At 37.2% G+C, this 23,224-nt stretch overlaps 2 protein-coding genes across 2 annotated transcripts; one reads left to right on the plus strand and one right to left on the minus strand.

Annotated features, from left to right (window-relative positions):
* Positions 1-620: 620 nt before the first annotated feature.
* Positions 621-6,745, plus strand: LOC145779293 (recQ-mediated genome instability protein 1-like). The gene is made up of 11 exons (XM_082590835.1): positions 621-752; positions 834-967; positions 1,468-1,591; positions 1,984-2,106; positions 2,398-2,541; positions 3,014-3,077; positions 3,212-3,435; positions 4,009-4,147; positions 4,280-4,854; positions 5,303-5,479; positions 5,823-6,745. The coding sequence occupies exons 1-11, from the start codon at positions 639-641 to the stop codon at positions 6,030-6,032; spliced, it is 2,028 nt and encodes a 675-aa protein (XP_082446961.1). The 5' UTR covers positions 621-638; the 3' UTR covers positions 6,033-6,745.
* LOC145779292 (serine/threonine-protein kinase PLK4-like) lies at positions 6,745-22,961 on the minus strand. The gene is made up of 14 exons (XM_082590834.1): positions 22,821-22,961; positions 17,830-18,255; positions 17,225-17,426; positions 13,118-13,214; positions 12,169-12,327; positions 10,354-11,907; positions 9,779-9,910; positions 9,440-9,550; positions 8,701-8,840; positions 8,304-8,419; positions 7,851-8,118; positions 7,339-7,637; positions 6,979-7,171; positions 6,745-6,885 (listed from the first exon to the last, which is right to left on the minus strand). The coding sequence occupies exons 2-14, from the start codon at positions 18,176-18,178 to the stop codon at positions 6,774-6,776; spliced, it is 3,732 nt and encodes a 1,243-aa protein (XP_082446960.1). The 5' UTR covers positions 18,179-18,255; positions 22,821-22,961; the 3' UTR covers positions 6,745-6,773.
* Positions 22,962-23,224: the final 263 nt, after the last annotated feature.

The raw sequence follows: 23,224 nt of genomic DNA on the forward strand, positions 1-23,224 counted from the left end.
GCCCACCTCTGATTGTTATGCATTGCACCAGGCCTAGTTGTGAGCAGTCAGTTCACCTCCCAGTTGATTTAAAACGCTGTGTTATTTCACTGCTTTATATGATTGATGGTCAACTCATTGGTCATGCTTGCCTTTTTGTAAGTTATAGCTGTGAAGAAAGAACAATGTTGTAGATATTTTTAAGAAGTCTAGCTGCACTTTGCCAAAAATAAACTGATCTACAATAACTAAAATTTGTGGAATAATCATAGTCAACCAGCAGATGATTATTGTTCACTGCAACACAATAATTGATTGGTGCAGTTTGACATAGTGTAAACTAAAAGCTTACTTTTACTAAGATTCTGACATAAACAGTTTTTTGCAATTTTAATCAGCTATATATCATATAGGTAACCCGTAAACTACCAGTAAATTAATTCCGTTTAATAAGTAATATATACAACAAGTTTTTATTGTAACATTATCAACCAAAGCTTTCCCCACACTTTTCTGTTACTTTGCTCTAGTAGATTTCAATGAAGTTAGATACTGTAGCAGAAATTTTTATTTTTCTGATATTTTTTTGTAGATAATTGCTCATACTGGTTTAAACAATAAGTAATTTTCTTTCTATTTTTAGCTTTAGTTGATAAAGCATGAGTGGTACAAACATTTCTAACAAAATATTTGTGTGGCTGCAAAACCAGCATGTAAAAGTTCCAGCGGAGTGGATTGAAGCGTGTTTAGATTGGCTGCAGGATGAAGGCCAGGTAACATTTCATGCTATTCATTGTGAAATTTTATCATTATTTTGTCTATTATAATCTAACTAACACTTACGACAACTTTAGATTCATGGCCAAGAAAACATTGCTCAAGCACAGCGACTTGTTTATGAACAATGGCTCTTGACTGATGTCAGCGAACTTACAAAACCTTCTTTTCCCCAAGAAATAACATCGGAAAAATACACTCTTACTGGAAGGTCAGCAAGAAGGGGTTGACTTGATAACTGAACTTGCAGACTATCATTGTTTTTGTTTTAAAGTCCCATTTTTTACTGTGCTACCATTTGCATATTAGTTGTACTTGTAGCATTCACACAACAAACAAAATAAAAAAATATTCTCTCACTCCACAGTGGTATTTCTGGGTTATGTGTAAACCTTTTCTTTGACATATATTTTTAAATTCCACTGTGGTTGCTAGTTGATGAAAATTAGCTGTGAGTTGCTAGCAATCTTTCAATTTATTACTGTATATCACAAAACATATGGCAGTTGAAGCACAATGAGAACTTAACACTTCACAATTGCATTAGATTTTATAGATTGAGAATGTTAATTTTATTAGATTGAGAATGAGAATGTTACTTTGTCTGGTTAGTGTTGTTTTCTTACCTTTTGATAAAACTTAATGCAAGTGGACATTTCAAATCATGGACTTTCAATATTGTTGCAAATTTAAAATTGTTGCAATTTTCAGTTATTGCGTGCAAGTGAATTCAGTAGTGGATGTTTCCCAACCTTTCTATGGACAGCTGATGCAGGTTCAAAATAAAGACAATCCGAATTCTAGAGTATCTGCAGAAACACAGATCACCCAGAAGGTGGTTTGATAACCTAGCATTTGTGTTGCTGGTGTATTTAAGTAGTGTTATGTTTAACTTAGCCAAAGTACCTGAGTAACTACAAATTTGTTTGTAAATGTGAAGTGGTTACTTCTGTGTTATGCAGTTTAATATTTTATTTCAAAATACTCTAATGTGGTTATATGTAGATATGTCGCAGAAGTCAATGTACACTGATATATTTCATTCTATTTGAATCAGTGTTGCGCTGGATGATTGTTAGGCCATCTAACATAAAACCTTAGGTAGCATGTGACTTAGCCAGTGCAGTTTTTCTGTAATTGTATTACCTCGGCTTGCTGTATTGAGCACTTTGTTTGCGATTGCTACAGTTCATCCTTGGAATAACTTATAATTTCTACATGTGATAGCCATGGGAAGCAAAACCATCAAGAATGCTCATGTTGAAGTTGACTGATGGGGTGACGGAGGTTTCGGGAATGGAATACAGAAACATTTCGAGTTTAAACGAAAACCTTCCACCTGGTTGCAAGGTAGGATGAAACTCTGCTTGCACTCAATAGTACGTTTTTTACTTTCAACATAGCTGTGTGGCATGAAACAGCTTAATCCGCTTTCTGGATTGTGCTTTATTTTGGTACCACAAACCTAAGTTGTTTCTGGTAGAACACAAGGGTCGACTTGCCTTCACTGAGCAACCTCAACATCGGGAGCTCCCACTTTTGCATGTAAGGCAACGTCAACCAACGGGTGTGAGGACTAGTCACCCACCCCCGCAGTTGTGCAATAAGACAAAAGTTGGTATTACTTTTTATTTTTAATAGATACGTATCAAGGGACCAGTGAACTGCCGACGTGGTGTTCTGATGCTTGCAGCAAGCAATGTCCAATTCCTTGGAGGAGAGATTGACGACATGAGGAGCGAGAATAATCGAGAAGCTATATTGTGCAAACGCTTAAATCGTCCTGTAAAGAGAAATTTTATACTCACTATCATATATGTGCTATGCTTTCAATTTGATGTTTCATAATATTCAATCATAAGCATTTCGATAAAGTACCTTTCTGCTTTGGTACGTGAATTCAAGCACCAGCGGAGAACTTAAAGGCCATTTATTCAACTTGGGCTTGAACCTTAATGTTTTTTATCGCCATACTTGGGCATTGAGTTTCGTACACACGTGCAGTGTCATCTATCCTAATATGTACTTTTAGTGTTCTCAGAGGCAGACTGTTTAGAGATAACAAGGCCATTTTATAAAGAGTAACATTATTAGTGTGATTGTGATGAAATGCGGGTTTTCGTTATATTTTTTCACATTTTTTCTGACTGGGATTGTGTTTTTCTGTGAAATCACTGTTTGTATGTGATCAAAATCACTCAATTTTTGTATTTGTGCTGTTTGCTGAAATGATTCAGTGTCTTCGCTTTTTATGCAGGTTACTTCGAGATCAACCAACCAATCGCAACAACCCACACCGTCCCTCAACAATAACGACAACAGTAAGATAAATTTGAAAACTCGACGACTAGTTTTTAGACAAGAATCACAAATCGTGGTCAAAACATGTGGATTTGGCGCACCAGTTGTCTTCTATTAAATAATTTTTTTTGGTCGCAAATTTGTTTTGCATTAGATTTCGATCTACCCGCTGACGTCATCAGCCAGCTTACTGACGACGACTTCACGACCGAGGCTGACTCTGGTTACGTCACTGGAGCTCCGAGTTTCACTTCTTCCAACAACACTAACTCCACTTCCCTGCTTCACGATCCATCCTCTGGTGGTGTGGACGAGATGGACGGTTTGAGCGACATGGACATGCTGCAGGAAATTGAAAGAGTCGAATCACAACAAACGGTTGGTTATTTTTGTTCGTTAATTCAGTAAAACTTGCTTGTTTTTGTAAAGTTTATGAATTTTATCGTTTGTGTGTAAAGCCGTGAGTTGTGTTTTTTGAACCAATCGAAATGAGTGACGGCAAATCTCCCATAATTTGTACAAACATCAAAGAAGCCGTGAGTATGAATTTACCATTTACTGAATAACAGTTTTAAACAGAATTCAAGGGGTAAGCGATGGAGATAAAGAGAAAAATTGTCCGCTTGTTAAGCTAAATCGAAAGCTGACACATACATTTTGCGTCAAAAATGCTGCATTACCATGAAAAATGTGGCCAGAATGCACACTAATCGAATGATGTGATGAACATTCCTCCCTTCATGAAAAATCAATAATTGAAAAATTTATCTTCGCTTTACCGCTAGTAATCTGTATTGGTTTGTTTCATGCTATTCATTTCACATTGTTATTAATTTTAATGATACGATTTGGTCCTGTTCTTTGTCTCTCGCCAGCTAATTGTGCAAGCAATACTATATTACGATTCAGCCTAAACAACCACATCTTAATCTTCTTGTGTTTGCTGTACAGCGGCAGATTACTTATCCCAGACGGGATGCACCTGTTACTGAGACCAATAACGTGGCTCCCCATCATCACAGAGATTTCATGGAAGTCGATGTAGGCGAAGATGAGGATGACTTTGTCTTGCAACAACTTATCTCTGCTGGTAAGGGAGCTTACAGTAGTTTTGTTTTTGAATGATTAACCACAGGATAATTTTGCAGCTTACATCGCATGGCTTGGTTCGTTGAAGAAATAAAGGTGTTTATTAATTACTTTTAGCTTTTTATTTTTCCAGATCATGCAAAAAGCAATTTGAAATCATCGTCTAAACCTCCTCGCAGCAACGTCATTTCAAAGCAACTCTCAATCGAAGACGCATTTAAACAAAACTTCAAGCCATTGGCATCCTCTTTGCAATCTTACGCAAACAGGCCTTTGCGTGGTGAAACAAAAACTATTGATTCGAATTTTTGCAACCAACCTGCAGTGAAAAATGAAGAAGGTTTTCAAACCCAAGTTTCTAATCAACCACCAGTAGCCGCAATTAAATCCGAATTTTCGTCCAGTAAAGAAAATAACGATGTTTTTTCAAAAAGAAACCGAACAGATCTTTTTTGCCGTCAAGCCCAGCCGGTTGCAATGGTTGAGAATTCTCAAGGAAACGCCTGTCCTTCGTTACTGTCACGGTTGAGTGGACCAGAAAAGCAGCCATTCATAGATCAACCTTTACCTTGCAAAGATGATGTCACCATTCAAACCAACTTCAGTGGTGTTAGCAACGATGTTACGAAAGAAATTTATAATAAATCTCTGAAACCGAAACAGCCCGACTACATTTGTCAAGCTAAAGTTTTAATGGCAAAGAAAATGGTAAATCTTAAAGTTAACGTGTTTATTGAAGTATTTTTTAAATGCAAAATTAGGGGGGTCAGCTCTTTAATTCTTTGTTTTTTTTTTATTAGAATTTATAGTGTTATCTGTTAGTAAAGTATTATAACTTCTTTTTTTGTGTAATTAACGATGAAGCATATTCAACTATTCATTTTAATTGTCGTCAAACATCTTTCATATTGTTGAATTTTTTATGTGTTTGTGACCGCCGTTGAAAATCACTGCACTTCCTAAATTTTCTCAAAAATATATTAAGTTTGTTTTTCGACCAAACGTATTTCGCTACCTACTTCTACTGTATGCCGAAGTTGGTGTTTCAGCAAAATAATCTTATGCTGTTGCGTTTTCGTTGTACAGCACACTACATAGCATATAATACTACAATAGTACATAGCCTACATTCTCACTTTCGACTCAATATTTTCAGATATCTTCTTTCTCCATCACTGTGAAGGCTTGTATCACGACGCTTCTCTCCAAGCTAAGTTGTGACCCTAAAACTGGTTGGAGTTTGAAAGCTCGTATATGCGATGGGACTGGAGTCTTAGACGTGCAGTTTTCTGATCAAGTTTTAACCAATTTGATTGGATTTTCTTCAAAAGAGGTGAAAAGTCCAATGTTATGTACTTTGACAACTTATCACGTGAGCAACCAAAAGGATCAAAATTTTTCTGTCATTTAAAGTTTATAAATTGTGCAGCGTACAAACTAAATTCCAGGCTGATATTATGAGCAGTTGGTTAAGTTTTTTTATAGCACACTTTTTGATAGTTTATTAAACGTGACGGCAAAAATCGATGCAATTTCTGTCCCAAAACGGTGACAGGCTGATACTCTATAATTTGCAACTCACGTAAAAAGCTTGGTCGCCCTATTAGGACTAGTGCAATTGGGAAATTTCCATTGTGCTGTGCGTAAATGATTCAGTGTTTTACGTATTTGCGTAGGCCGATGATATAAAGTCTTCGTACAATTCACTTCGACTGGTGGAACTACGCAGAGGAATGGAGAAGTGCCGAATGGAGATTATTGGCATGTGCAAGCTAATGAAAATACAAAGCGATTCCTCGTCTGAATCCGTGCCATGCGTTCAACAGCTTTTAGATGCTAATGAAACCTTTTGGTCCACCATCAAGCACAGGACTTCTCCAGTTTGAAATGGCTTTGAACCTCAGCTGTATTAGCAAATCTTTCGACGCTGTTACTCTTTTTACTCCCGTTCACAAAATGCTTTCCTTTTGCATTTCTTTAATAAAGCATGCGACAATAAATGAAGTTTTATGCGATGTCAGCAGTTAAACCTTTAAATAACGAGCAGCAATATATTTTTGTAAAAAAAAGAAAAAAATTACAATGGAATGCGCTAAAACGTAACTGGTGTTTCAAGTTCAAGAACAACAAATATAATGTGCTACATAGAAATTGTAAATAGTTTACACTAGGTAGCCTACATCAGTACTTATATGTTAAATCACAATTACACTACGTACTGCGATATTTATTGAAGAACTCTTTTCTAACCGACCAATAATATGTAGGAACTGTGGCGCAAACGACAAAAAGAGTCCACATCACACATGGAAAAACAATAGTAGCACTGTGATATGTTCGAACGAATGTCCCAGTCAGTAAAAGTTGCCGTTTTTAATCGTTTGACCGCCGAGGGGCGTTGAAAAGGGCAACTTTTGCTGGCTGGGGTGGGACTTCGACTTGAATTATTCCACAGTTCGTAAAGAAACGTAAACAATTTGCTTTCCAGTTCGATTGTTTATAATTATCTTTACCAGACCCCGGCTTCAAGCATACAATAAAAACAAACATTTTTTGGTATGCTAATTTTCGGCTTGAAGACTGAAGTGAAGATGCGTGTTTTCGATGAAATTTAACTCTATTCCTTTCTAGCTTGGTTTTAAAACGTCTTTCGCTGCTTTGACGAGCATCTCAACAATTGAAGGCAATTCTGCCAACTTGACTTTGACGTAATCGGGTAACCGTGCTGATTGGCCGAACCTAAAAATACATGGATGACATCACAGTTAAACGTCAATATTCTGCACAGCTTAACCGCAGTTCTCACAATTTTCACTTGATTAACTCACTTACTTTTGTCTTACGCCATCAGGATCGGCATACACAACAGACGTTGTTGATGATTGAACCAGAATTTGCGAATTGTCCTTGTAGATCACCCAAATATCCCCCGTGCTGAGGTGGGACGCTCTGCCAACCCCCGGGATATCGACTACCTTTGATACTTCTCGTTGGTCGATGAGAGGTGAGAATTTCATCTGGTCACCTATGTCAAATAAGGATTTTGAACCGGAAGAAATGCAAAAGTTATTCAATATCAAGACTATCCCGGTCAAACATTTATTATACTTGAACGTACAGCATATGATTATGGCAATCAAAAATTTTGATACTAAAGATGAATTCTCTTTTTTTACTAACATCTCAACTTACTAATGCTATTGCTCTTCGTGATATCTGCTTTCCTCGATGGATGAACCGCACTCTTTGATCTTACTGCTGTTGCACTGGAACGGTAAGAGAGCACTGATTCAGTGAAGCGTATCGAAGGAGCAACACTTGGGGAGGTCGTCCGAGCCACGGATGGAGAAGGCAAGCTCTCTGGAGTCCTGGGAGAGAGGCAACTCTCGCCGGATCTTGTATGTGTCGGCGTTTTCACCGCATCGGTTGTCTTTGACTGATGTAGCTTGGATGATCCTCCGGAGGAAGACGAGTAACTGGATGTTGGCCTCCTGAAGAGCATAATATAGAATTGTCATGATTTAAAGTGACCATTGTTCCAAAGTAGAAAATATTTGAAGTGAGGAATCACGGAAAAGTTAATTTTATACAAGATTTTTCCTTATTCTGACACATCGGCCTCGCATCTTGTTGTTGGCACCACTGCCTTCTACATACGCTAAACAAAAGAACAAATAATATAAAAGTAAGTCCCTTTACTGTACCTTGAAACAGTAATGGGGAAGTAGGAAACACGTCCATCAGATCTTTCTTCTGTGACAGATAAGGATGACTCTATGTCCAGTGATCTTTGCCTGGCATCGGCGGCATGCTCCAACATCTCTTTGATCTCAGGGGTCACTTTATCCAGCTCCGCGGGAGTCAAGTTATCTTGCAAGCGACCTTGAGAGAGCGCCTTGGCATCGAAGGTCACCGGCTTGCCCGATGCGTCAATTACTTGAGTTTTTCCTTTCGCTAATTGTATCTTTGCACCTTGATATATTGAAGAGGGTCAAGAAATGTTTGTTGAGCAGCAACAATCTGACAATGTCACAGGTAACTCAAAAAAAAAAACACAGTATACACAACGCTTAATGGAATAAATACACACATGAAACAACAGGTAACTGAAACCACAAGGAAATAGTTGTGACGTTAGTCTGGCGGCTTGAACTTACCATTATAAAAGCAAACTTCTAAGTCAGCGTCAGGATCGTTTTCCATCAACATGCACTTGGCTTTCTTTGTGAACAACGTCACTTTGGGCGTCTTAGATCGGACGAGCTGAACGAACCTGCGCGTCACAGTGACAAAGTTAGAGTTGCAAAGTGACAATTTTTCGAGTAATATCTAACTTGTTGCGTTCAAGTGACATTAGAAATACGTAAAATTAAATGACTTTTTTGGGTGGCTACATGATTCGGATCCAGACGGAAAATCGGTCGTTTTTTACACTGATTGTTGTCTGGAGAGTACTACTTTTTCTAAGTTTAATGTGCAAGGGAAATCCACATTTCCATCGACGACAGGGGGAAACGTGAAATGAAAGTAATTCTAAAGACGTTTGGTAGTTACCGTGCTAAGTATTTGTATTTATTGCAATATTTGTCTGGCAGAGTCAAATCGGTGTAGACTTGAGCATCATCAGGAACAGACGGAGGTTGGCGAGAGAGCAAGCAGGCAGCGTCGTCGCCTTTCCCAACCGGAGAGTAAACCTAAACAAGAAAGCGCAGTATTGAGACCAGTGATCACCAACTTTATCTCACTATGTCTTCGGAGTGTGACTGATTAGTCTTGTATTACTTCGACATTAGATTTCCCGGACATCAAAATCCGTTATTCTTACATCGATTTAACGTCTGCAACGTAAAAATGACGGATTTTGCTGTCCGGGAAATCAAGCCCGTTTACATCAATTCAACGGAGGTAGAGGTTAAATCAATGTAAAAAGACTGATTTTCTTACCTTGGTATTGCCTAAATAAAGTACAGATATGACCCAATCAATGTAAGTGTGCTTTAACTGTACAGTGTACACCTAAGTCCTCAAGTAAGTCTCTTGTCAAAGCGTGATGGTTTGCAAATTTCTACATGAAATTCTTCCACTTGTATAAGGGAGAAATTGAAATGACTTTTGTGGTTTGCTTAAAAACTTTCTGTTTTACTAATCATCACAAGTAATCTGACGTCTGAATTTTTTGTCTATCGCGTTTAGAAGCGTAGTTTTAATTATACAGTAGATGCGGTGTTATGTAAGTGATAGTAATATGATAATTTTGTGTCATTGAAAGAGTCGACAAGCTGCTGAAGATCACCTTGATAGATTTCCCTCCGTTTGAGACATGCAACACTTCGGTGACGCAATCCTTGCTGCTTTTACTATTCACTATTTCCAGGCAGACTTCCCCTGATTCCAAGATGCTAACCTGAACAACAAAGAAATTGAGGATGATCAGCATCCATGCATTAGAAAATTTTGAAAGGAATTTTATTAAAATCACTAAATGAGGGATTTTAGAAGAGAGTGGTGCGAAGGCTCCTACAAAGCGAAGATGGCTGAAGAGCGGAATCCTGTCGATGGGAAAAGCACAGTAAACCAAACATAACGAAGACAAATGCTCTGTTTACAATTTTAGACGCGCTACTGTTTTCACCATTGAGTTTTTAGCTTTCTGGCGGATCGCCCTGAGACGGCGCGAATTGATGGAAGGAAGAGATTTCCGCACTTTGTTCTGCGATGACGCGTTGGAGTGGTGGCTCCGTTCAGGTGAAGGCCGATGGTGCGTCTGCAATACCAAACCATGCTATTTTAAATACCGGAAAAGTATCAATTTGTAAATAGAAAACTTAGAGTCACAAACTCAAACATGAGCAACATGTGCTTGTGGTTTGAAACTTATAAAACAACGACACACTGACTCCAACACCATCCCGCATAGCACATGACGAGGGAACTGTGTTCCAAAAGCTAGTGCAATTCGCTATTACCACAGCGAACCCGCGGCATCAGGCTAAAACAACGATCATGCTGCAAAAGCGAAACTCGATCTACTGCATGCTTGTGGTTGTTGTGCGAAGGATAAGTGCAGTATTAGGTTATTGAACTTGATGAAAAGTTCACATTATTTTGAGAAATACTTCCTCTGAGTTTTATTTAACGATCATATATTTAAAAACCAGAGAAGTGAATAGAATCTTAAATAAATCATTGATACAAGTCATATTAAACCTGTTTGTGGTTCACGTATTCGTGACGGCGTGCTTCTGTTGCTTTTGCTGAAGATGAGTCGATTTGTTCATTGCAATCCAATGATTTTAAAGGAGGACGATTAAAACTTTTGGTGGTCACATCACAGCTCTTCTCATGACAACTGCATTCACTTGAAGTACATTTGGAACTTTGAACTGACTTAGGTTTGCGATGAGATAGAACGTGGTGAGAATCATACTGCTGCAAGTTGGTTTCTTGCCTCGAAACTGGTTTGGACCCGTTTTCTTTTCTACTGCTGGAACGGCCGCGAGAAAGACTGCTATTCGGAACGGCATTTTCGTTTCCATATCGTAAATTAGCATCGTTTTCTCCACGATTTTGATTCAAGGAATAATTGCTTTTGATGGAGTGCTGTTTCTCACATGCATCTCTGCTTCTGCACGCAGACGCGGATCTACTCAATCTTCTTCTTGATTCACGCTTGTCCACGCCTTCACATTGAGACAAGTTTTGCATTGAAGAAGAACGTTCGGAAAATTTATTTTCAAGACTTCGATGATATTCGTATGTTGACTGTATATCATCACTGGTGCCAGGCCGACGCTCGCTGCTTCTTCCACTACTTGACACGTGATACGACATCGATTCGGAGTTGTCTCGCACAGGAGGAGACGGCGGATGCCGTGGTCGATTGCATCCGCTCCGGGATGAGGATTTGTAGCATCCGGGTTCATATTTGGCTTCGTAGGGTTGGAAGCTTCCACCTGGAGGATAAAATAAGTCGTCGGGCTGCATGTTAGACGCATCCGGAAAATTGAAGGATCCGGTGTCGTCGCATCCATTGGAGTCCGTTGACGCATGATAGCGAGCATCGTGACGACGGGAGCTATTCATTGAACCACTGCTGACAGAATTGAACTGGTTGTGACTTGACTTCGAATGGCCCGCGTGGTTGTGGCTGCGCTCACTGCGGTGATTTTGACGGCCGCTTCGAAAAGACAACTTAGATGGAAGAAGATTAACATCCGCAGTGGATTCTCCTCTGTGCCGACACGAACCCGGTTTTGATCTTTCGTTGCTTTGTTCTTCTCTGTTCGTTTCATGTTTCCGACGATTCGACTCGTTGCTTGACTCGTACGCTCGCTGACGCCACATCGGCGGCCGATTGCCTGGCATGTCGTGTGCCCGAGAAGCCCTCAGAGCCTCACCGTGATCATCGCTTTGTGCTGATTGCGCCGATCTCAAATCCCGACTCCTGTTATCTTTGTAAGAGAACGGGGCATTTCCCAGCGCCTTCGCTTCAGTTTGGTTGCAATAGGTGTTCTCGTACGCCGTCGTGGCGTCCGTGTTCGAAGCAGGCTCGTGTTTATTCGGGTGAAGCGCAACAATTGGTCGAGTTCTTGGAGGTAGTCTTGACGCAGTCGATTCACCGATGGCAGCAGAGAAGTTCGATGGCTGGTGGCACGTATTGTGCAAGGTTCCTTGCCTGCTGTAGTTGTTTGTGAATTTGGTTGTCATGGTATCGCGGCCGCTATCCACAGATGCTTCTCGTCCCTTCCAAGCGTCAGGTTTCTGCCAAAAAAAATCAGCGTTGTCAAACGGAGGCAGATACTCCAAATTCACAAGCTTCAAGTTCAAAAGATATCAAAAACAAGAAGTCACTACAGCAGTTAAACATGTATGAAAATCTTCACGTTTAAATCAATTTTGATTATGTCACACATTAAGTTAAAAAGTTGTGATTAAACAATACCACAAAAAGTTAAGTTTTTCATTGATGTACTCTTCCTTGTTTAGTTAGCATCAACTCTATTAAATGTAATTGTATCATACCATGAATGAATGTTCTAGTACAGCTGAAAGTGTAATGCGATCACGTGGGTCTTGCTGCAACATGTTCTCAATCAAGTTTCTAGCTTCCGGAGATATATGGCTCGGAATGGTGTAGTTGCCCAATACAACTCTGTTCAAAGTGCTTTTTACAGCATCCGTCTAAAAAATATGCAATCATAGAGCTTCAGCTTGTAGCAAAACTGTTGGTTGAGACACCTTGAACAAATAGTTAGGGAATGTGTGGTAATGAAAGCTCGAAAAACAGCGGTGGTTGGAAATGCAAGAAACGTGGAACAAAAGAATAAAAAACAACATTATCATAATAAAAGCAGAGAGAGACTGTTCAGTGTTCACCAGGCATTTGATAATTAAAGTAACTTGCGTTCTTCTGGTGACTATTTACTAGGTTACCTCCTGATGTTAAAGAATTAAAGATGATAACTAGCTTTTTGTATTTCCGACGTTTCGTCAGTCAGCACGACTGACTTTATCAAGGTGGCTAAAACAGGTTAACACAACCTGTTCAGCAACGATGGCACAACACAAAAACATACTGATAAAATGACTAAAGTAAAGCAGCAAGAATCAGAGTTAAAACACGCAACAGGATGACTGCAGGTTAAACTGAATACAGTGAATGCCTAAAACCAGTAGGCTACTTTCCAACAGCGTAAATTTATCTACGTTTAGGACCACCGTCAAGAAACGTTATCATAATATACGAAATTTACCTATCGATAACACAACGAAAATGAAAATATAGGCGTCACTGCAAGCAACTCGGCGATCCTCATAATTCAAAATGATGTCTAGGCCTTTGCCAGCAAATGGAAAATTAGTAAGGTACGAAATGTTGCAACACTGATTCAAGGAATAATTCCATTTCTATTCGTGGTGGATTATATTGAAAGATCTGTCACTTTAATTGAATGTCAAAAACAAAACTTACATCAAAGGGCGGCGTCCCCACAAGAAAGGTGTAAAACATGCACCCAAGAGACCACACGTCCGATTCCAGTCCATGTGCACTTCGAGTTGCGATTTCCCTGCCAGAAAATTAAATCAGTTCATCAACTATCCCTGAGCGTCAAGGCTGCTGCAATATGCGTCAAATAAAAGTATAGTTTGTGACCACAACTGACAACTTGCAATCATTCCATAAACTGGAAATGAAAATACGCCGTCAAATAGCTGCAAACTGAAAACCAGTTGAGAGAGACGATGAGAGACGTTTAGAGACGATGAGAGAAAAATGATGAGAGAGACGTTGAGAGAAAAAAAAAAATGAGAGACGATCACCGATGAATACATTAAAACAAAAATCTATCAAACAGATCCACAGCAAGAGAACCTTCATAGAAAGCATTGCAACAACACACAAGAATCGGCAACTGAGACACAATCCCATTTGGAACGACAACTCACTATCAACAAAGCATGCGCAGATGCTGGTCATTCCGAAAAAACGTAACTTCGCCGAGCAAATTGCAATTCCTGCAAAAAATCATCACCTAACTTCTGTGACAACCAATGCATCGCAACGCTCTAGAGTCTAGAATCAAACATTCAAAATATTGTAGGCTAACGTACTGTATTTGCTTTGCCATCTGTTTAAAGGTCTTAGACTCTACAAGAAAACTTTAATTCCAAAGACATTACTCAAGCACTGTCATAAATTATGATTTACATAAATCTCAAAAATTCTTGTACAAGCTTACCACCCATGAACAGTTGAACACGACAATGGTTAGTCTGAAATGATGCCAAACATTGCAATTATTCTCAACACAATTCAATACTACAAAAGTGAAGAAAAAGATTATAGAGGTTCAAATAATTAATCAACAGACAATAGAAAATGTAAAACAGCAGCTCGATGAAAAACTTAGAGATGTAACGACAGAGATCTCAACTTACCGCTAGTCCTGACCTGTAGATACCTATGACACGTTACACTGACATGGAACACGGAACTCTTGCTCTATAAAACGTTAAATAACTTTTTGTCCGTTTAATATTTGTGCATTTAATCGAGAAAAGGAATGTGCGGATTGGCTTGAAAGAAACAAATGTCACTAAATCCTACACACGAAGACATTTTGCGTCAACACATCAATGCTGGACATACGACGACTCTACCTCTACCTATTCCGTGAATGAAAGGCACACGTCACACCAATTACCAACTCAAAGTTTCATACTTGTATATACAATAGAGCAAGATAAATGTCTGTCAAATTACAACAGGGCACTCAAAAATTGTCTTGCTCACATTTTGCTTCGCAGAAAAACAACATTTTAGGAATAAGACGATGACATCGGGTAATTGGAAGATCACTGCCACTAAATTTTAACTTGGTATTGCCATGAAGGAAAAAAATTAAACCGTTTACCGGTAATTGAAAACCTACTGTATAGCTAGCTATAGATAACTAAACAGAAAAATGGACATTAATATAAAAAAGCCGTTAAACGACAAACACAGAATTGGAAAACTTGCACAGGACCGGAAGATGAGAATGTTTGATTGATTGTGTATCGCGTTCGTTGAATCTTGAAGGTTGATCAAACAATTTGACCATCGGCCGTTGCAACGCACACCTTTATTTGGTCGGTAAACAAAAACACCAGCAGTGAAGATGTGATTGTGGAGACAGTTTGAAGCAGCGTTTGCTCAGAAATATTTCACACCTCCAAAGGGGATATTGTTAATAATAAAAGCATTTTCGTACTTTTGCCGAGATGACTGAGCGAATCATATCGATAAAACCAAGTAAGAAATAAACAAAACAACCAGGAACTTTTAAGATTAACACTCAGCCAAGCAGTGTCGGTCGCGTGTAGCTATAATCCCGCATCAAAACTTACCACAAGATAACCACATACATGTCTATCATACAGGAGAATAAAGCAAGTCCGTTAAATTCAAATTTTATGACGATAGAAATTCATAAAAGTTTGAGTGAATCTGCAAATAATCCACAGCAAGTATTATATACAGCTGCTTGCTTAATACCATTTTACTTCGTGCCTTTGTTAAAATCAGCATATTTTAGGAGTTTTATTCAATAACGGTTTCAATTAAATAGAGGATTTGTTTCTTGGACAACAGTGCAATAGAAGAAGGAAACTGAATGGTGAAATCCGTTTTCTTAACATGTTCCACTATTTTGGTATGTCCGAAATAACAATTCTGCGTCAGACACAACAAAGCATCAGCTTGGCCGCTGATATTTTATATTTTTAATCTTTTATCTATTTTCGCATGTGTAACAAAAAAGAACAAACGCCCGGGTAATGGGAAAGAGGCATATTAATATTTCACAAGGCAGTCAATGTGGATAAATTTGTACGTCTTTTGTCTGAAAACATGAGACAAAATAGAAATTAGCTTCGCCATGTTGATGCATCGCCGATTACGGAAGATGAACAACAATTGGGCGGTGAAACGTCAACAACAAATATGCTTGTATAAATAACATTTAAACCGTTGAAACATCCATTGACTTAACGCAAACTATCTGACATTGATAAAAAAAGGATTGAAGAGGCTCAAAACAAGCCCAGGCGATGTGCGAGTTCGCCCGCAGTTTAGTTAAAGTACCAGCCATTTATTTGTAGTGTTACGCATCAGGGTTAAATTCCTTAGCCAACGATCGGCGCGACACAATGGACTTGCGTAACAAAAGACACCACGCAATGCCTGGCTAAGCGAAAGAAGAGCGATTTACGAGGTTAAAAGAAAGATTGGTTTTGGTCTAATTAGAAATGATATTCCGCTAAGCCGGGTAAAGCATATGTCTGGGCAAGCCTATAGACGGATGGTAATGCATACCCTGACAAATAACGGCGCAAAATTCAAGTGAAAGCACGTGACCAATCGGTAATTTCACTCAAAGGGCTCACTACAATCTAAAAATCATCAAGCATGAAAACATATAAACTGTCATCCTAAAGTGAGGCTACAGTGTATAATATTCATATCAAAAACAATGAATATACGCACCAAGCAGAAATTTAACATATAATATATATAATAATCAATGTAAATTTTATAATGCACATAGAAATTATGAGGGGGCTTTCTGGTTTATTGATCAGGTAAGTGCAAAGTCATTGCTCATATTGAAAAAAAATATGGCTACAAAGTTACATCATCACGTCACAAAATTAAAGAAGCAAAAAATGTTTTACGTTTTGTTATGTCAGTGAATAACTGTTATCAAGTGAACACAAACGTCCACTTTTTTACATCGTTTCAACATCGTCAATCGCTTACCAAAAAAGTGCGATTAGCGAGCCGTATAATCACACATTTAAACTTTACGTCATAACACAACTTGTCTCTTTAATAAGAAAAGCTTCAAGTCCACTTCAGCATTTGCTGAAGTCAACGATGCCGCGTGTTTGACGGTTGGTAGAAAGTAAACATTGGGCAATGACAGCAGAAATATTGATCATTTCCATCATTCCATGTCAATATTATCGGTTAAGAAACTCGTTAAATTGTTCTTTTGGCATCAGAGAGGACAAAATTTCACTCAGCCGTCAAGATAGATGCATATTCGAATCTTACGTCATCAATTTTAAGTTGTATGAAAAACTACGGTTGTCAAATATTAAATACATCTTTCAATGGTCACTAATTATTCAAACTTTAATAACAACAATTAGCAGAACATTTGCTAAATACTGCCTATCCAATAAATGCATTTAGTTCAAATACAATCTTAAAAACACGCAACTTCGTGTTACTGTTAGACTTTCAATGCAGAAAAAGTTTCTCGTGTCAAGAAGTGCCAAAGTAACGGCTGCAAACAATTGAAAAAGATTTACAAAGACAAAAGACATGTTGACAATGCTTTTTTTTTACAAACACCTGTGACATTACTTCGTCATCATAACCATAACCCTTATAAACACAATAATTAAACTTTTAATTACAGTGATAAAGTTATTTAGGAAATCATCTAGTAAACCTCCTTTCACAACAAAAGTGTACATAGCCTAAACTTTTCAATGCAAACTGACCAAGCGAAAATAAACTTTGACTTACGGTGAAATAAAGTTTGGAGTACCACACATGGTAAAGTGTTTGTCCGTTGGAAGTGCAAGTTTCGTCGCAAGCCCAAAATCAGCTATCTTGATGTGACAGGTATCATCAAGAAGCATGTTGGCCAAAGTTAAATCTCTGTGCAATATTCCATGAGCATGCAGATACAGCATTCCTTCCACGATTTGAGCCATGAAATCTCGAACTAAATAAAGTTTTGCATTGAACTTTAAGAAACGAAAGTACATTTATGGCATCCATCATGAGAAGTACGAGCTATGTCAAAAATGGAATGACAACTACCAATACATACTTAATTGCTAAAATGTAAGTTTATAACAATTTGACAAAGCGAGTCTGGAATAAAGTAGTGACAGGAAAAATGAGAAAAAGAAGGCTAATGAAAACGTGGGATAACACAGTGAAAGATGGCATGAACAAAAGGAACGTGAAAATTGAAGATACCAACAATAGAGAGAGATGGGGGAGTCGCTGCAGACAACTGGTCAACCCTGATGTTTCGTGATAAAGACCAGGGTTCTTTGAAGCAAAATGAATGATGATGAAACAATTTGAACATGAGAGAGTGGTAAGACTATGTCGCATACCTTGTTCTTCTGAAAGCACGTTTCCCTGACTTTTAAGGTAACGATTTAATTCGCCTTTGAGACAAAGTTCCAGTATGAGATAAACATGATCAGCGTCTTCAAAACAATGATATAGCTCCAATATTGACGGGTGCTTGAGTTGCGCGTGTATCTCCACTTCACTCCGAACACGAGAAACCATTTCCGATTTCCGCATGCTTCGCTTGTCGATCATTTTAATGGCAACGTCACGTCTTGTGCGCTTGCATTTCGCTCGATAAACGCAAGCGAAAGCCCCGCGGCCTATCATGTTGAGCACATCGTAGTCGGCTATGGTGCTACCAAAGTTTGGTGACACAAATGCACACATTCTCCCAAGCGCGTCTTGCACAGAATACAAGACCTTCAAGATGTATCCGAGACGCGATACGCTTCTGGTTCGTTTATCTGCAAGTCAATGACAAAAATGCAAATCAGCATATTGATTGAACAATAAATATATGTACTTTTAAGAATAATAATAAATAGATGCTCATTCAAAACATGACTTTAGGTATAAATAGGGAAAGGTTTTCTAATAAGCTTACACAACATAGTTTTTGATTTAAATTTAAAATATACATAAAGATTAAAGAGTAGGCTTCATATTTTTAATCAAATTGGCTAATATAAAGTCAACTTATTACAATGAAGTCATGTTTCACAAAAATCAGCTGTTTTTTTTTTTTATTAATACTCTTAGTCTGTATTAGTGACAGTGGTATGGGAGTGCATGAATTGAAGGAGGCTGCGTGGGATCGAGAGATGAGGAAAAAGATGACATATAGAGTGACCGAGAGTCGTAAACGACTGAACGGATGAAGAAGACTCTTAGTCTTAGTCAGACTGCTAGCCTTGTACTGAATTGAAAAATCAATACCTATGATATACTTAACAACCTTTTTGGTTTAGTTTCTATGTTTTTCGTACAAATTGCTTCTTCATATCGCATTTAGGCTTTTTAAAGCAATTTTTTTGAAAACAAGTTGAAAAAAAAATTCTTCACAAAAATATCAACTGGAAGCGAAACAAAGACTGGGGTTTTTGACAAAATGCAATGCCGGCCAGTACTTCGTAATATTTTTGTTTTGAACGCCCGCTCAAAACTATGAATAATTGGCAAGTTATTTTGATTCTCAAAATTTCTTTTCTTAGAAATAAAATCAAAACAAAGAATCAAAATGAAATATTTCAACATATTTTCCATTAAAACAGCCTTAGTTGTAATAACAAGGTACAAAATTCTAGCCTTGTTAAGTGAAAGCATTTTGTAGTGAGTTGTTATGATAGTTTTAAGTTTTAACTAGTAACTATACATTTATTATTTGTGTGAAAAGCAAAAACTCAAGAAACATTACAGTGATTAGTCAAATTTTTATTAGGTCAATATAAAGTCATTTTTTACAATTTTAAGACTAGGTCAATAAAAGTGTGCCAGCTGGTAAATAAAGGAAACTCCAATGACACCTTTTCTCATTGACTGAAAGAACATCTAACTGCAACTTCAAAGTATAAAAAAGCCAACATACAGTAGTTTTCACGTCATAAACTCACTTGCTGTTGTGCAAGTATTGTATTTCATAAAACATACCTAATTTATTATCAAAACCACTGAAGAAGTTACGAATCGATACTAGCCACATATCACAACTCTTCCTATCATGTCCTTGAATTGGCAATGTGCAATCTCAGCAAAGAAATTCCTTACCACTATTATTAGCACAAACCAAAAATAATTTTCTAGCTAAATACTGTGCAAAATCTAAATGTTGGTAACAATACAGTACAAAATAGATTTTAGATACCTAAGGTATAAACATTATAAAAAACTGTTGATTATAACATTATGTAGAGTTTCAAACCTGCAGCTGCAGTAAACAACCAAGATATTGAAAGGAAAACCTTATAACATGTCATTGATACTGCTCAATTTATTTAAGTATTAACATTTGTAAAACCCATGACACTTTTACTATAAGCTGCAGCCTTTATTCCAGATGAAATAGAATATCTTAATTTCATTTTCAACTATTTTGATATTGCCTAACATAAATTAAAGTTTGATGAACAAAATAATTGTACACCTTTCTATTAAAAAAATTGTCAAAATCAAAAATTTGACATGTGTAAATAATATCTGAAACTACACCAACATGGAAAGATTTTATGTCCAATTGTCCATTGACAAAACAAAATTCAAATATATACTTCTTGTACAAATGTAAAATTTGCAATATGTTAGTTTGACTAACAAAACTCTTCATCTTGTTGAAACTAGCAACCTTGCATCTTAAATTGACCAGCCTGGTTGTTGGCTATGCAGGGTTCGATCTTAACGCTAGTCCGCTAGCCAATGGCTAGTAAAAATTTGCGCCGACAGGTAGAAATGTTGCAGTACTAGTCCGATTGGCTAGTGAAAATATTCGCCGGCGAAGAAGAGCTTGTTGTCACTGTGTAATTGTGTAATATTAATAAGACGTCCCCAAGCTTAAACATTTTTACAAACAATATTTTATTTGACTTTTATTTCGTTTTTATCCCTATTCTTTGGATTGCTACCTTGTCGTAGTTGAAGAGCTCGTGTGCCTCCGTGACCTAAAGAGTTATGCTGACCCAACAAGCCAGACAGGTCTGACGGTAGAGGCCTAACCAAACGCAATCCATCCAATAGTCCACTTCTTTTGACAGTGAACGAATATTATGTATTGTACCACCCTGGCGAGTGGCGTGTCATCTCGTACTACAGATGCACACAATGTAATATTACAACATAAATATTATAAATATTAAGCACACACCGCATGCCACATGTATTTTTTATGTTTTAAAATTGCATTGTTTGCGTCTGTAGTACGAGAAGGTGTTTTTGTGCGTATTGTTGCTCTCTTGTGCGTACTGAAATCTGAAAGCTTTTACTTTAGTTAGTTTCAGTTAAGCCAAAACACTTATCTTAATACAACATCAGACAAGCGAAAAGTCAGTAAACTGGTCGGACTAGTGAAAAATCGTGCGGGCTAGTGAAAACGGGGAGCAACTAGTCCGGTGGGCTAGTGAAAAAAAAAAAGTTAAGATCGACCCCTCCTATGGGTAGTTAATTTAGTCATAAAACTATAGTGACAATAGCCACATGCTTTTCCAGGCATAATCAAGTACATATGCTTTTTGAAGGCTTAGGCCTACCAAAGTAAAACAATTGCAGTGAGTTTATTGTTTATGACTTAAATAAATACGACATTTTTAAAGAAACGATTCTTTATCCTGTTTTACTTTTACCACATATATATATTTAATCACAGTGCCTATTCTTACCACACCATATATTGTGAATATAGAAATTGTCTATATAGCCTATATAGCTTCTAAATTCATGAGTTTTTTCAACTGAATCTGTAGCTCATACAATATGTAATGAGTTGGGTTAGTATTCTGAAGGGGTGGGTTTGATTCTGCTCGGAAGCGTTTTTTTTAAACTGCATTAAGCCTATAATTCGAACCGACTCATTCGTTACTACTTTTTGTGGTGAATTTTTAATTTGAGTAGCCTACAGCCCAACTTTTTATGTCTTTTTGAATATGAATAATAAAGGTAGAGTTTTTTTTTAGTTTTCTGGAATTTATGAATTCCTCTTGGGTAAGTTTTTGTTTGACATAAGGGGATGTGACCACGTTTGACAAACGAACTTGCATGTGATCTTTGCTTCGACTCACTACATTTTTGCTGCAAGTTAGTTAGGTAGCTGAAAAATTAATAGTATATATTGTTAAAAAAAATAGTTTCATCAAAGTTTAGTTCAGTTTGTTCTTATATCTGACCATCAGAATGAAAAACAATACTCTAGGCTAAGTATGCTAAACATAGCAGAGATCTAGAAAAAGGTAGAAGCGACAAAACTTGGACGTTATAACGAGCTTGATACCAAAACAAGACAATCAGATTTAAATATGGCCACGATCGCAACACCTAATAATATATAGTGTATAATTTGAGAGTTTTAATTATGTACGGTAATTTGTTTTGTTATATTGCTGCCGACTTGATATGTATATATGCATGCGCGAGTGCGACTTGATATTTCGCAAAAGATATGAAACTGACATATAGGCCTACAACACGCTTGAGCGCATACTGAGGTCAAATGTCATGCTCAAGTGAACGTGTGCAATGTGCCTATAGCCTCAGAGGCTATATTCACAATATATGGTAAATAGGAGCTGGTAGACAAGTTCCCCCCCCTCTCTTGGCAACTCAGGTTTGTACTACTTTTGAAATACTGGTACATCATTTTAAAACTTAAATAACATAACTTAATTGTAGTAACAGTGTTTAAAATCACAACATAATAGCTTTCTTTTTCATTCATGTTCTTTGTCATTTTTGAATGTTTATAATACAGTACCGTACTTACAATCAAATATAAATAAAAGAAAAAAAGGTTGTAAGAAGTAAGAAGTGAAATAAAGAATTGATTTAAATAAAGAATTGATTTAAACCAAGAATAAAAAAAAACTGTGTTACAATGTGACATCAGTTAGTCCATAACAATAATTGATAATTTACAAGTGTTAATTAATGACTTTAAGTTGGCTGATATAATGATTAATCTTAGGTGATTCAAAAAGCAGTACTGGTAAGATTAAATTATCATAGACCTACTGTTATAGCCTAGTAAATAAAAGGATGATTAATGCAACCAACTTGTTTGAGCTGATAAATTTAAACTCAACAATTTACTAAATACAATATTGCTTAATGGATGATCCTTCACAATTATGCTGTAATACATATATTTTCACCTACATTTATTCATTTCTGAATGTCACTACCTATGTTATTGTAGGCTATGTATCTTGACAAATACAATCTACCGTAGTAATTTTATTTAAGCATTTGAAATCATATAAATATGTTATAACAATTTCATCTATGCTCAACATACTTGCTACTCAGTACCAGTAACGTACCATGCACTAACCTCACAATGTGGAAACACATCCAGGTTCTTCAATAGAATAGAAAAAAATAATCATGCTTGCAAGTCCAGGCTTGTCTCCAGCTTGTATGTTCAGTTTACCACAGCATGGGATTGAAAATGTTTTATTTAATCACTTATTTATAACATAACCTTCAAAAAATGCACAATGTTTACTGCTTGAATAATTAATTGACGATAGACGCAAGACCCGAAGCTACAGTACAATGCAGAATAAAATCAGGTCATGCAAATGAGTAACCTGTCAGGAGAAAATAATAATCATGCTGAAAGCACCTTCCATTTCTTCAGAGAAGAGAGAATCGCGTAAGACAATTTTATAAAAAAGAGACTAGTGACATCCTCAAACAAAGCGGTGAAAAAGAGATAAAACCATAGACATCTTA

This window comes from Aplidium turbinatum, chromosome 11 (assembly GCF_918807975.1).
Source record: "Aplidium turbinatum chromosome 11, kaAplTurb1.1, whole genome shotgun sequence".
Lineage (NCBI taxonomy): Eukaryota > Metazoa > Chordata > Ascidiacea > Aplousobranchia > Polyclinidae > Aplidium > Aplidium turbinatum.

Coding starts and splice junctions, on each gene's coding strand:
- LOC145779293 (XM_082590835.1), top strand. CDS start 639: ATGAGTGGTACAAACATTTCTAACAAAATATTTGTGTGGCTGCAAAAC. Junction 1,592..1,983: donor AAACACAGATCACCCAGAAG/GTGGTTTGATAA, acceptor TACATGTGATAG/CCATGGGAAGCAAAACCATC. Junction 3,078..3,211: donor CCTCAACAATAACGACAACA/GTAAGATAAATT, acceptor GTTTTGCATTAG/ATTTCGATCTACCCGCTGAC.
- LOC145779292 (XM_082590834.1), bottom strand. CDS start 18,178: ATGTGTGCATTTGTGTCACCAAACTTTGGTAGCACCATAGCCGACTAC. Junction 8,841..9,439: donor ACGGAGGGAAATCTATCAAG/GTGATCTTCAGC, acceptor TTTCTTGTTTAG/GTTTACTCTCCGGTTGGGAA. Junction 7,638..7,850: donor TTCCCCATTACTGTTTCAAG/GTACAGTAAAGG, acceptor TATGCTCTTCAG/GAGGCCAACATCCAGTTACT.